This window comes from Anomalospiza imberbis, chromosome 20 (assembly GCF_031753505.1).
Source record: "Anomalospiza imberbis isolate Cuckoo-Finch-1a 21T00152 chromosome 20, ASM3175350v1, whole genome shotgun sequence".
Classification (NCBI taxonomy): domain Eukaryota; kingdom Metazoa; phylum Chordata; class Aves; order Passeriformes; family Viduidae; genus Anomalospiza; species Anomalospiza imberbis.
The window spans coordinates 4,697,881-4,712,518 of record NC_089700.1 but is presented as its reverse complement, the minus strand read 5'-3'; the positions used below and the strand labels follow the sequence as shown (position 1 = coordinate 4,712,518).

At 41.7% G+C, this 14,638-nt stretch overlaps 1 protein-coding gene across 8 annotated transcripts in view; it reads right to left on the bottom strand.

Moving 5' to 3' along the window:
- Positions 1 to 14,638, bottom strand: part of CUX1 (cut like homeobox 1) — a 307,420-nt gene that overhangs the window by 290,234 nt on the left and 2,548 nt on the right. For all 8 annotated transcript variants that reach the window (XM_068210258.1, XM_068210246.1, XM_068210247.1 and 5 more), the window contains exon 2: positions 12,864 to 12,962. In XM_068210258.1, coding sequence (XP_068066359.1) covers positions 12,864 to 12,962 — 99 coding nt within the window. The remainder of the gene's footprint in view (positions 1 to 12,863; positions 12,963 to 14,638) is intronic.

The window sequence follows — 14,638 nt, the reverse complement described above, 5'->3', positions numbered from 1 at the left end:
CTGAGCTGACGGGCACCATCCCTGACCGGAGGAAGACATTAAACCCACACAATTTCACCTCAGGCAAGCTGAGGTTCAGGAAAGCCATAGCTGCTAAGTGCTGTCAATAAAAGCTTTAAAAGCTCTTTGCATAAGCATATTTGAGTAGGTCTGTGCTTTGAAGAAAGCCTGCTGCTTAGGTCGAGGGATGAGTAAAGCCAGTCTTGCCTTTAGAACACTCCCGACACCTGGGGAGATTTTTATTTCCTTTAAGCACCTTGTAGTTAAATTTTTAGTCATTGTTTTCTTTCTTCCTGTGTTCACCCATCCCCCAGTGACCCCCAGCTTTTCCCTGTCCTTAGCTCCTCACTACAGCTCTTCCTGTCTCATTGAGTTGTCTGATTTCTTATCCTTGATTAATACAAACACAGACAAAACCCGCATCCTTGGGGATTTTAATTGGAAGGTTGATAGCCTTTTCTTCTCTGCTTGTACATTTGCCATCGCTTCAGCTTCCTTGAGGTCCACAGACAGATTTTCAATCTCCCCCTCACATTCACCATCATGTTCTTGATCTTTGCTTGCTTGGGGCTTGACTCCTTCTAATATAAATGTTAGGCATCTTGCCATTTCAGAGGACAGATCAGCTCTTTGATGTGTCTAATTATGATGGAGAGGGGGCAGAGAAAGCAGGACCTCCTAAAGCCAGGATAAATTTGCTGTCCATATAAACTCTGAGCAGCAATGTGTCCCTCTGCTTTCCCCCTGGTACATGACAGCACGCTGGCCTCAAACCCTGCCCAACCCGAAAGAGTTCCATGAACATCCTGTACAAGGGAAGATTTTACTCTTGAACCTTTTTGATTTGAAAGAGGAAATCTGGCAGCAGCCAGGATGCCGGAATGATGGGGAGGGGTTGGAGAACGGGGAGTTCCACCTCAACTTTGCATGGTAAAAGCAGAGGTGGCTGACTGAAAGCAATCCAGTGAGAGAACCTTGTTCCTCCACCTCACCTCACTCTTCCTTTGTTGCCTGCACGGAGTAGCAGCAAACTGACACTCAGTATTTATGCTGGTGCTTTGCAAAAGTCATCAAATTCAACCCCACAACACATTCCTATGCTGAATTTTCAGTTTGGTTTTAGGGATGCTGCTCAGAGAGAACAGCTCTGCTGCTCTGAGGGTTGGAAGCTTTGGAGCACAGCAAGATTCAGTCACTTCTCTTGCTCTGAAGTTGTTGAGACACTTTCAGAGCATCCCATACCATGTTCTTTCACTTCAGTTAAGAGCCAAACCTGTGGTGAAGCAGGAACGGGCCTCACTCTGGGTTTGTGACAAGTAGAGCTGAATTCAGCTCTCAGCTGAAGTTCAGGACCTTACCATCATCCCTCTCATTGTGTGGGGAGAAGCCCTTGCTCGGTAGAAGGGAGAGAAGATCGGACAGGGCCATTTAAGACTGAAACCTGTCTAAGGGCTGTACTGCTGAACTGTCCAATTCCTCTGGCACATGTGTTTGCCCACAGAACCCATGCACAGCTTCTACATCTGCTGCAGAGACGTGGCTGCCCTGCTCAGACCAGGGCTCAGCTGAGTTGTGTGCTTTATAAACACATGAAAGGCCATGGTCCCAGCCCTGAGGTACTTGAAGTCATTAGTAAATCTCACAGACACTTCTTAATATGAATTTATTGTTGATCTGTCTGCCCCAGAGCTTGAAATTCTTTATCTGCCAAACAGGCATAGCAGGAGTTTCAGCATTTCTTCCCCTTGTAATACCCAGCTAATATGCTTCAAGCCTGACCCACAATGATCATCTCTGAGAAGAAAGTTTGGTTTAGTCTTCCTTCTATTCAGCATTCAGCCCTTGATCTTTCTACCAAAATGGGAAATCAGTACTAGTGAAATGAACACTGATCAACACTGACAAAACCTTTCACCTCATTTCTTGTGGTAAGCTGGGATTGCATTCGTGCTGTTGTCCTTGAGCAAAGACTTGAGTGGAAAGGTTCCCCCAGCCTCTCTTACCCCTTCACTTTCCAGAGCAAATGCAGAAATCTGCTTTAAATGAAACAGCCCTCAGGTGAAGGGAAGCAATGTTCCAGTGTGCAGAGTGACAGTCTGAAAGGCAGCAGGGAAGGGGATCTCTGTGCAGCAGCGGTGGAGGGAGAGCAGGGAACATCTATCAATATTTACTGAGCAGCATTGCTTTTCCATTTGGTGTTTCTCAGCCCTTCCTCTTTACAGAGCCCTGCCCTGTAATGGCTTTGTCCTTATTCCTGTGCATTGCTAAGCAAGAAACCCAGTTTCTGGGTCTGATCTTTGTTGACAGGGCTGAGGAAGATAGTGGAAGCCTTTTTCTCCATGGGTTCTCTCTACACACCCTAGAGAAAAGATTAATAGTTTCTGAAAGCATGTCCACCCTACAGAAAGGTCACCAGAGTCCTGGGGAAGATGAATAAATGGGGGTTTATCAAGGCTCTGTAGTAGTGTGGGAAGGACCTCTTCCAGCAAAAATATTGCCAAAAAATTCTTAACAGTGGCAGTTTCAGAGGAGCTGGAGGTAGGCAGGTGATGTTCTGGGTCGTCATTTTTTGCACAGCACAGTCCAATCACTTCTACAGGTGTACTTTTTTAACAGTTTTGTTTGCATCAAGTGCTTGTCACTGTGACCTGGGGGATGTGCTGGTTGAGGCTATAGGAGAATATGTCCCTGTCACCTTATCTTCCATACACAGTCAGCTGCCTTTTGGATTCACTTGGAGCTGTGAGTTTGGGCATGATTTTGCTTTAGTTATTTTATGCCAACTCTATCACCTTAATATTTATTGTTTTGGCTCTGGACAGTAGAGCTAATTAATGTGTTATATACTTTGAGTATCCTCTTAGTGTTTCACACATCTTTTGGGGTCTAATATACTGAGACTCTTAATCCAACACTATTTACTTCACCATAAAGTAGAATAAATCTACCAGGAAAACCAGCAGGAGTTCAACTAGAGCAGTGGAAAAATCTTCTCTTAAGGTTTTCCTTTCCTTAATTTAGGCTGGGGTAGCTATATTGCCATGTGTGTTCTTTCTAAGTAGATTCCATACATTTGATGTGTACACACATATATGTGCAGACACACAGTGTAGGGCATTATCCTAAATTGCAAAATCAAATTACCTGTGCTAATATTCATTTAAAGACACAATGTTAAATAGTCGTGTTGCTGGAAAGAGAGGGAAAAATGTCTGAAATGGACTGATGCAATTTTGTCAGATTATCATCAACTCCCAAAGCTAAGCTACAAGAATAGCTGATCCTGACAGATGCTTGCAGTTGGAGTGCCCACATAGGGAGAAGTCTGATTATGTGTCGGGTGGGAGGCAAAAAGACAGAAGAAAGTTGATTTGCTTTATCCTGTCAATCTAATGATTCACTTTGCAGGTCACACTTTATCTACACACAGTGTTTATTTAGACAATGAAACCATCAGTGTCATTGATAGAATCTAACACACCAACAGAGATATTTTACTTTCTTGGTATTTTTTATTGTTCCTGGAGTATGTAATCCTGCCACAGAAGTCTTTTTATGGAAATAATATTTTGTTATAAGCACTATCATCGTGTATTGTAATTATTATTTTGTTTTACCCTGCCCACACACAAAACTGTTTGCATTATATTCCATTGAAAGATACATTTTAAATTCTCTCTGGTAGTCATGAATAATGTAAATTGACAAGAACTATTATGGAGGCAGGTAGACAAAGAAACAGAAAGTTAAGTGGTTTCCTTTCTTTTTATGGCGGAGTGACATTTACCTGTAAGTGCATTTGATTTTAACACAATAGGATGAGTCTCTGCTGTGCTGGATTAGGATTGAGGCATGCGGAGGAGTTCAGATAAAGAGTGGGCACTGAGAAATGCCCTCGCCAGACCTCTCCAGGGAGGGTACTTCAGCAGCAATAGCATGTCAGAATGTCTTTTTTTTTTTTTTAAGTCCTTGCATCCAGCTGACAAAATCTTTCCTTGTTTCTGTATCTGTAATTCCAAGAGATCTCTCAGTGCTTCCCACAGCTGTCTAATACTTTGTGCTTGTCACATCACTTTCCAAAAAAGGGTCAATGTCACTTTCCCACCCTGACAGACAGAAAAAAACCAAGGCAAAGAGAAGCTGTAGATGAAAGAGGGTCACTTGGAGGCTCAGGACCAGCTCTCCTCGTGTGTGTACCCACGGCACAGATTGGTACTGCCTCTCACATTCCAGCTACAAATTTCATCAGTTCCCCTTTTCCTCAGACTTGCCAGAACTGCACTAGTTGGGTCTAACTCTCCTGCAGTTACACAGAATTTAAATCAGAAGTAACTCCAGTGGGTTGGATTCTCACTTTTGTAAATGGGAGTGCTCCCCCTAAAACCAGTAGAGCTCATTTTTAGGTCTGAGAAGGTGTAGCTGCTCTCATGTCTATAAACATCCCACTAAGTATAAAATACTTTATTTCTCTAGTGTGACACATTTACCACCCTCTCCGAGCCAGCTTTTCCCTGCAGTGTAACTTTCCATGTCCTCAAGGTTACACCGGGTAAGAGGTACAAAAGCCACTCAACCCTTGTCTCCAGTAAAAACCCAACCAACCAAATAAACAAAAGCAAACAAAAACCCAAGTAGGCATCACACTGTGATCGAGACATTCCCTCCTCCAGGGGAGTCACAGGTCTGCAAGTGGAGAGTTAAGGTCCTTTGGGAGAGCTGACATCCCTCTGCTTTTACAGAGGAGCAAAAAGGAGTACTGTGGTTTAATCTGCCCATATTCCTTGAAGGAAAAACTTCAGAGAACATTGTCCAGGCTGCCTCCCAGAGCTTTTCTACTTTTGTGATCTCTCCTTTAAGTTTCTGTGCAGGAGCAGGACCGGCTCTGGCTGATGACAAATGTGACCTGTCCCACCGAGTTATTGTTGCTCGCTGCGGGGGATGAGCTTTTGCAGTCCCCTGGTTCCTGGTGATGTAGTGCAGGGTGCACACACACACCACAGTTGTGTCTTGGGGCTTCAAATGCCTTTATCTATGTCCTGCATTGGTTTTTACAGTTTGCTATGAATCACTGATGCCTGCTGGGAACACATACCCGCTTCTGGTTATTTTTATTACAATGTTATAATGGGCACAAGGACACTTAAAAGTGGAACAACTGAGCATCTCTTGGTAGCCAGTGCTGTGCAGCTCTCCTGGGATGCCTGACTTGTGCTGCTGAACTGTCTTACTATAGTGAAAATAAATTAATTCCAAGATAGTCAGTGTGCTGTGTAGTAACTCTATTCATGTGAACGATGGAAGAATAGCTAGAGCCCTGTACCAAGTCCTGGAATATGTGCTCAGAGCCCTTGATAAGCTGCAGATTTCTTCAATGAGGGTGGATCAGTCATTTAGACGTTCTGGTTGTATTTCAGCTGTGGCACAGCTCTCCCTGTTGCATGATTCCATGTCCTGGGATGTCCAGGAACTAGGCTGGAAAGTTTTGTGGCTGCCTTCTAGCCAGAATCCCTTTCTTACCAGCAGTAAATCAATGGGCAGAGGCATGAGATGAGTGTCAGGATCTCCTTCTGATGAGAAACTGAGACATAGCTTGGAAAAACACCTGGACAGCAGGTGAAGAAAAAGGGATTAATTGCATGCTGGGTTATTGAACCATGCTGATGCCATGTGGTAATGTCAGGATGAGTACATTAAAAGATATAAGAAATCCAATATGATGGGAAAAGGGAACATATAAACCCCAAGTTTTGATTTGCTTGTCAAAAGAGTGAAGGTTTCAACTTTGAAGGTCACAGTATTTGAAGGACAAATATTTCTGTTCTCAGATAAAGAACCAAGGAGCAAAGAAACCAGCCTGAGAACTGCTGGACACTCAGCTCCTTTGATATGAGGGTTTAGTGTTGGGTGATTCCTTAAATGTTTGTTATGGGTCGTGAGCATGTTAGGAAAAAATCAAGATGCTCAGAGAAAACAGTAAAGGGAATGGCTGAAGCACACAATACTTGATATGAAATACCGATATAACCTGGCGTTCTATTAGATCTGGAGCTCTCAGAGAGGACTTCATCACCTCCACTTTAGAAGGTCAGAGACAAAAGAAGAACTGATTTCTTCACAGCACATGGCCAGCAAATGGTAGAACTGGGACTAGAAACCAAATCTTTTTACTCTTTGCAGGAAGTAAACAAATAGGTTTGTGGTAGTTTCAAAAGACATGGCTACAAGAGGACTTGAAATAACTGGACTCAGTTTTCTAACCCCATTGCACAGGCTGTGGCCAGGTCTTTGAATTCTGCTTTGTGCTTTAATTCTCCTGTGCCACTGCACACAAAGTGACAGTCACTTTTACAGGAAAATGTTAAGCCCAAACTCTGCCTTTGGGTACAGAAGGAAATTGTAGAGAAGAGAAGCCACCATGTCCAGCTGATCGGGATAGTGGCCATGTGCCAGACATCATCTTTTGTGGTAATAATTCCTTCCCAATGGCAGCCTGAGCTATTTGCCTGTCATGATTTGTCTTTTTTGTGCTTGGGGAATGCTGGCTGACCTTTGTCTTTGATGTTGCTCAGCCCTTTCCTTGCAATAGGGCAGTTCAGGAGGCCATGACCACATCTGCTTTGGCTGGTTCTGTTATCAATTAATTTGTCCTGCCACATCAAAGAATAGAGATAAAGCTGTAGCATTTCCTTACCACAGATTTTTATCTTCACTCCCCAGTTCACCTCACAACACACGCACCTTCCACCTCCACAGCAAGCGGAGAGAGAGAGACAGACACAGAAAGAAACTGAAATGATATCCTAATAGCCCCCCTCGAGTGCTGATGGCACCTGGGTCTCTGTGTGCTGAGCCTTACACCCACTTCCAATCTGGCCTGGCCACAGCCAGGCGGTTGCTTACTCCCCCAACAAGTTATTTGTTTTTCTCTCTAGACAAATCAGTGATGTTAGAATGACAAATAGCAGTTATAGCTTTGCACTTAGCTGAGTATAATTTCAGCCCATCAGTACCATCTGTCTCCTTTCTTGGGCTGCAGCTCCATTAAGTGACAGTCAGAGATCCTCAAGGACAAAGAGTCCAACTCACACGGACAGATATTTGAGGGGTCAGAATCTGTAATTGTTTGCCCTCTGTGGTTCATTCCAGTGGCGATCTAGAGAAAATTAAGGTGGGACATAGAACCTAACCCAGATTCAAACTTCCTGAGCTGTGCCATGCTGAGCCTTGATTCTCTTTTCTCAATTCTCAGGAATTCTGTGCTGAGATTGGTACTAAACACCATCCAAACTTATCTGAAGACTTGCTGGGGTGGTGATGTTTTTTTGGCTTTGGGACAGCAGTCAGCCTTATTTCTAGGAAACTTTGTGTTCATTTACTACAAGTCATAGAAGAGATAAAGAAAATGCCACTGCATAGTAGGTATTTAGTATTAATATTATTAATATTAATACAAAACTTTACTATTAATAAACTAACCTAATCTGTTAACCTAATCTAATTTCACCTTGTAGTTCTTGAACTGCCTTGTTTTCCAAGGAGCAATTCCTCTTGTCTCATGCAACTCACTAGGAAAAAAGATGCTTAATGAAGATTCCAATCTCTGTCAAATTTCAGGATAAGATTGCTTCTATCCTGATTAGGTCTTTCCCTGTCTCCAGAAGCATCCTCTTTTCCATTTATGACCTTTCAAAGTTCCTTGTTCCCATTCCGTATGAATTTCAAAATCCTCTTCTTGTCTATACTGTCTATCAGTAATTTATCTGTCATCTTCTCTGTCTCTGCCTCCTGTTCACCATGTGCCCTGTGGAAACCTGGCCACAGAAAATAAAGTGAGGCATTTTAAAGAGTTTTTAGAATTACTGTAAGGTGGCTCTGTCACGGTGAAGTAAAAAGGCCAAAGTAAAGTACTGGGCTAGGAGCAATAAGCCAAAAGGAAACACCAGTGAAAAGGATTTGTCTGCATGAATATAAAATAATTTGTTCAAAGCCTTTGGGCACTCTCCTTTTAAGAGCTCAATTCCTATTTAACCACACCAAAAAATGATCAGATTTGCAAAACAGCTCAACTTGCTGAGCACAGTCAGAGTGTTATGTGTGTATGAAAATCTGATCCTTCTGTCACCAGACATGCTGGGGACTGGGTAAGACCAGCACCTAGGGATCTGTATTCCAGCTTTGGCCTCATGTCCTCAGACTTTCCTGATTTAGCTGTTTTCTCTACAGGCTTGCTTGCTTGTTACTTGTTTTCTTGTTTGCTTTCTCTCTGACTCCCTTTCTTTCTCCTTTTCTTTCTTGCTTTCTTTCTCTCTTGCTTTGTCTCTTTCTCTCTTTCTTTTTCTCTTTCTCTCTTGCTTTGTCTCTTTCTTTCTTTATCTCTTTTTTTCTCTCTTTCTTTTCTTGCTTATTATGTTTTCTGAGGGCTAACTTGATCACATCCCAAAACATGGAGAAAGATCGGGTTTGGAACAATTTTCCACGTGCAATGAAAAAGCCCAGTCTTCTCCAGTGTGGCTGGAAATGTCCTTCTCTCTCATTGAGTAAAGGCTCTGTGTACCTTGCAGGATCAGTTGCATTCAAAAACCTGTCCTTTCAAATTTGTTTAGGTAAAGTGCAGAGTGCAGATGATTCCCAGAATAGCTCTTCTGGCTTCATTTGGAATGACAGCAAAAACAAATCTGGACTTGGCTTTTCATCTCAATGGAAGGGCATACGAGAAGCAGTGAGAATATGTCATTGTTCGTAAAGGACAATGTTACATGAGAGCAAGCACAGGAGAGAGGCAGGGAGAAAGAGATTTTTCCTCTCTGCTAAATAAAGGCCATTTTGAGGTGTGTGAGGACAGCAGGGGTCAGTGAGTGCTGGAACTGACTCTGAACTTCTGGCTGAACAATCTCCTGGAACTAAAACCAAGAATCCCTTTATCTTCAGCAACCTGCCGGGAGATGTTCCACAGCCAGCTTTCTCCACAAGAGCCAGGTTACAGTGTCTGTACATGACAGCAACTGAAGCAAAAGCTTTTGTCTTTTAAAACAGACTGGCTCACACACAGCAGAGTAGACTCAAGGCTGATATTTAATATCAGACACTGTGCAAGATTCCCTTTGTAACACAAGAGCCATAAACCATGAGATTATTTGCCACATAAGAGGGAGATGGTGGGTGCAGGTGTTCACACACCATGGCTAATTAGAACAGGAACAGATGAGTCACAGGAATTAGAATTCCTTCAGTAAGGATCTGCTCTGCACACTGGTCTGTTTTACCTACCAGGTACTACCTGAGCCCCATTCCACCATGAACCCAGTCTGTTTGGCAGACACTCCTTCAGCCTCACCTCTTCCCAGTCCTAGGAAGGGAGGAAAGACTGAGGTCCCCATTTGCCAGAGAGGTGCTTGAACTCAACTTCCACTTCAATTGCCTGCATACACAGCCAGTGTCAGAACCAGAAATAAAGTCCAGAAGTCCTGATTCTTAGTCCTCTCCCATCAGCCATGTTCTCCTGAGCTTGTTTTACCTGCATATAAGGAATTTTGTGGGCAACTAGAGAGACAGAGAACAGATTGCCCCCAAATGGGGTCTTCAATCACTCAACTTTTATCACCGAGAGACAGTAGCTTCCCTCCCTACCTCCTTGAAAAGCTTTTAAAATAAACACAGGTACATTAGAACAACAGCTCTTCCAAAAGGATCCCTTCCTCCCCCTTACCTTCCTTATGCTCTCCTGTCATTAGGCAGAGCAGAGCCATCCTTACATGTGACATTTGGACACATTGACTTAAACTATTTACTTTAAGATTTTCTTCCTCCCATTCAGGATCATTTTCATTCATTTTTCAAGTGTTTCAAAATTTCTTTTCCCAAATCACTAGATCAGATGATTCAGAATGAAGCAATGGGACTTGTGCCATTCTGATAAAAGCACAACCCTGAAGCTTCCCTACTTTTCCCACAGCCCCCTTCTGTTTACTCCTCAACTCACTAATTATGCTGACAAAAGGAAAATACAGCAGGAGTCATAAAGGAAATATCACTTTTAAAGGCCAGTTTTATTTCTTTACCACAGATACTACCTTGCTGGTTAAACCATTGAGTAATTGTATTCTGGGCTTACAGTCAGTGGGTCAGATTCTGGTTTGAATTTTATCAATAAAAACAACCACTCCAGGGCAACCTTTCATAAATATTCTTGTTTTCAAACCAGTGTGCTCTGCTGCTTGAGGATGCCTTCCTAAACCAAATCCTAGCCCAGAATTACCACATTAATGTCAGTGGAACTGACAGGTGACAGAGTTCAGACCCTTTTTTATTGTTGTTCTTCTCTCATTCTTATCTGTCTTGCTTAATGGCAACAGGAATATTTTGGACATTTCCTCAAGTTCTGTATTAGCTCCACCTAAGGAAAAGCTAGGTCACTTCTTTTCAGAATACACAAAAGGTGGTACAGAGGGTAAGATTTAGGGATGAAGGAAGCTGAGTGATGTCAAGTGATGTTCCCATTACAGAATGGTCACATCAGTTGTTGGGTAACTGGAACTGCAGTTTGTGGCATCCCTACAATGCCACAACTTACAATAAAGCAACAGCAACTCACAATAAAGTTAATGCTTTTTCTCTGCATATAGTTTGAATCAGGGGAAATGCTCAAAATATATAAACAGGAACTAGTCTTGCAGAGAAGATAAGCTTTGGAGTAAGGGGGCTGTCTCTTGCAATCTGTATTTAGTGTGTACTGCAGTGGGGTCTAATCTCATGTTGGGCCTCTGGATCCTGGGCCTCTCTTAATGTGTGTACTGCTGTAATACACAGAACTACTTCCTTCCATTGACTGCCTTTTTGTTGCATTGTTTTATGTAATTGACTCCCTTTTTCATCCAGAAGCCAAAAAGTGATTATTGGAGATTGCCAGCTCCAGACCTGAATTGTTTCATTCAGGAAGTTAATTAAAATCAACCCACCTCTTCAGAAAACCTTTTTGAATACAGTGTGGATGCTCCTTTCATCTCTGTGTTACTCTTTTTTTTTTTTTTTTTAATCAGTACTCCTTAAATCATGGAAATAACTTGGCAAAGGAGCTGAATTACAAGAAAAATCAGTTAGGAACGTAGGTAAAGGCACATAATAGGTCTTTAGAGGAGAGGAATGAATTTAATTGAGTGAAAGCTCAGAAAACCCAAAAGTAAACTCAGGGTCATCAGCTTGCTTCTTTCACTTATCCCTCAGTTGCACTTCATAGATCCAGGCTTCCTTTTGCTCTGCTGTTATCACACTTTCCTTTTGCTGTGATTTATTAACTGTGGAACTGTCAAATTATGAAACTGAGGTTCTAGAAATACTTATTAATGTTTGAGAAATTCATTTCACACTTGAGTACTTTTTCTAACACTTACTAATGTCCCTCATTTTGGTCATGTGGGTCTGCAGGGCAAGAAAACAAGGTATCTTATTATATATTTAGCATGTGGAGATGAAGGTTGAAAAAAATGTATTTTGAAACCCCCTCAAACATCTCAGCAGCCTCATGCATTTGGTCCTTGTGCTGCTGTATGTGGTGGCTGTGTGTGGATGTGCACAAGCAGGGCAATGTCTGTGCATTCAGTGACACCATTCCAGCTCCCTTTCAGTCACTATTAAGAAAGCACTTCTAATCCCCTCTGAGAAGCTCGAACATAAAATTCCTTTCATGCCAGTTTTGTCTTCCTCAATTTGGTGAACACTGACCTTCCCCCTGTGATTCCAGTGGAACTTGTAATTCAAAAGGCATTTCTGTTTATTATTACCCTGTTAGTGTACAAGAATCATCAGGGATGCCAGTACTGCTCAGGCAACAAGGTTACTCACTGAACTCTCTGTTGCAGCTTTGTACTGCAAACAAAAATACAGAGCCCATAGATAAATTATGATTACTTTACTCACTATATCATAAGAATAATGAGCCTAAAATAATCACTGAATAATTACTTGCCTCAAGATCCTTTGCCACACTTATTTCCCACACAAAGTTTTCTGATGGAAATTCATTTAATAAGTAGAAACAAAGGCCACCAAAAATGTCAAAGTTTATGAATTTGCTCTTACAGGACTGGAACATTTCTACCTCTTGACACTCAGTTTTGAAATGTGTTATGTTACAACAGTATCAAATTTAACAGTTCTGACTGGTATAGTCTTACTTAAAAGGAGGTTTTCCTTCAAAATACAATTTTGCAAAGAATACTGAGCTCTGTGTTTCCATCAGCATTAATGAAGTCAAGTTTCGTATTTAACCGAATCTGCTCAAAGTAGTCCTATTACCCTTCATACTTAGAGAGACATCATCTGATAGGAAATGGCTGCAATACCTCCAGCTTTCCTAAAATACTGACAGTTTCAACCGTTTCTTAAGAAATACTCACTGGGGACTGCAGCTCTAAACACACTTCTGTTTTAAAATGTGACCATCTTCTTTAGCTTAAATGGAGGACTCCTTACAACTAAAGCAGTGGTGTTGCTGGCCACCCAAAGGCCAGCCAGAGAAAGGAGTGGCCACCAGACATTTTTCCTTGAGATACCTCTCCACAGTGCTTTTTCCCCTTTGCTACCTCACTGGTTCCACCTATGATTTCTATATGACCATAACATCCTTTCCTCAGGCAAGTATTTCATGTCAGCATTGGGAACATTGTTTCTTCAAAGGAAACTCCAGTAACATTTATAAGTCATTCACATTTGGTAAACTGCTCCTGATGAAAACAGTGTGCACCAGAAGCACCTTCTCCAATGCACTGGTGTCCACTGCATGCTCAAATTATCAGACTTAATTATAAGAGGAAAAAAAAACACCTCTTTGGCAGAAGTAACATAGAAGACATAATTTATTTTTTTACCTGCAATAAGAGGAGTAAATTCTGGTCTTGCTCAATCCAGCACAGCAGCCAGCAATGGGGTGGGCTGGAGTGTTTGCTCTGCTGTCTCTTCTCTTTAAGCTGAGGACAAGAAAAAACGTTAATGCAACAGTGAATCCTTGCTGGTACCTGACCCTGATTGCAGCTCTGCCCCACAGATCTGCAGGCCCCTCAGTGCCCATGCTTTCAAACCTGTCAATATGTTAAAGCTTAATTTTGGTATGTAGAAAAATGCTCATGTGTGAGGGTAACCCCCCTCTAAATTCTGTACACACAAAAGCAGCAGCTCTTTCAGGTCAGCAAACTCATTTCAAAGTTTGTCTTTCAGCACCCCTCCTCTTTCTCTTTCTTTGCTAGTGCCCTTCAAATTTTGTGTCTGTAGACTTGAAAACTTGTGCCATGTGGAAGTGCCCCAGTTATATCAGCTAAAACTACAGTTTCTTCCTTTAGCTGTACACACTGGTCAATATTCACTTTGCAGATAATTCTGCTTTTGATAAATGCAACTTAATTTTTGTGTAGAACAAGTTTTGAAATATTATCTCCATGGACATTTTTAAACTTGTCAGGTCTGTTCTACTAATCATTTATTTGTCCTAATGTTTCTTAGCATCCCTGAATCTAAAAGCATTTCATAGATACATTCCCCTGACCATTTCACTACTAATGATTTCGCTCGTAATTAATGCTTCCCTTTCACAGAACCAGAAACTGAGATGCAGGTATCTGAGAGAAGTGCTATTGTTTTTAGAAGCATAATTGGATTCTTATTTCTAGAACTCACCTTGCTGAGGGCTCAGCTTTTCTAAAAAAAAGCTGTCTACAAGGGTCAGAAAGAAACTATTAAATTGCCTGACACCTATTAATCTACTCCTCTTTTAGGTCCATAGCCGTGAACTGAGCTCATTGAAATAAAATCTCTCATACTTGTGAGATCATGTGTTAGAAAATCAGTCCTGGTGTGCCCAAAGAGTTGGCCCCACATTACATTATTTCCTTATACAAACAGTAACAAAATACTTTCCCCCCCATCCACTGTATTTTATTTTAGGGAAATGCAACAGGAAAGAACAAAAGTAAAATTCCCATTTGTGAAAGCACAGCATGTGCAACTTCACTGCAACAGGCAGCAAAAGGTCCAAGAGCAAAAAAAGGACTACTGAGACCTGCACACAGAGAGTTTCTCATAAATTAGCTCAGAAAACCAAAGGTAGAGCACTGCATGCTAGAGAAGGCTTGAAGCACAAAATATTTTTAAAGCCCTTCAGCAATATTAAAATTCTGCTCAGAAACAACTATTGTGATGTGATTTTCCCCTCTCCTTGCTTGTGAATCAATTGTGTAGCTATTGTCTTTGTTAAAAATTTTCAAAACTCTAAAAAAATGGGTTTAGTTCCCACCCTGGAAAAATGAAGGGAAGTGCTTAATGCATTGGTGTTGAGGCACAAAGTGCATTTGTTGTGCTGCTGAATGTAACTCGATCTGAACCAAGGCAGGAGAATGAACACTTTGCAGCCCCTGATGGATTTCAGATTTATTAGACACTGGAATGTTTTTTTTCCCCCTTGTCTATAAGAACATGGTGTGTAAGATGATAAAGGGCAGGAATAAAGGGAGCAGACATTGTAGCCCTTAAAATTAAAAGAACTGTTTCTAGATTTTGAAAGTGTCAATGTATGAAAAAGCAGCCTAAATAGAAGTGTTGCATTATTCAGTACGCTTTCCTCTTGGAAAGAAAAACATTCTGCAACCACTGA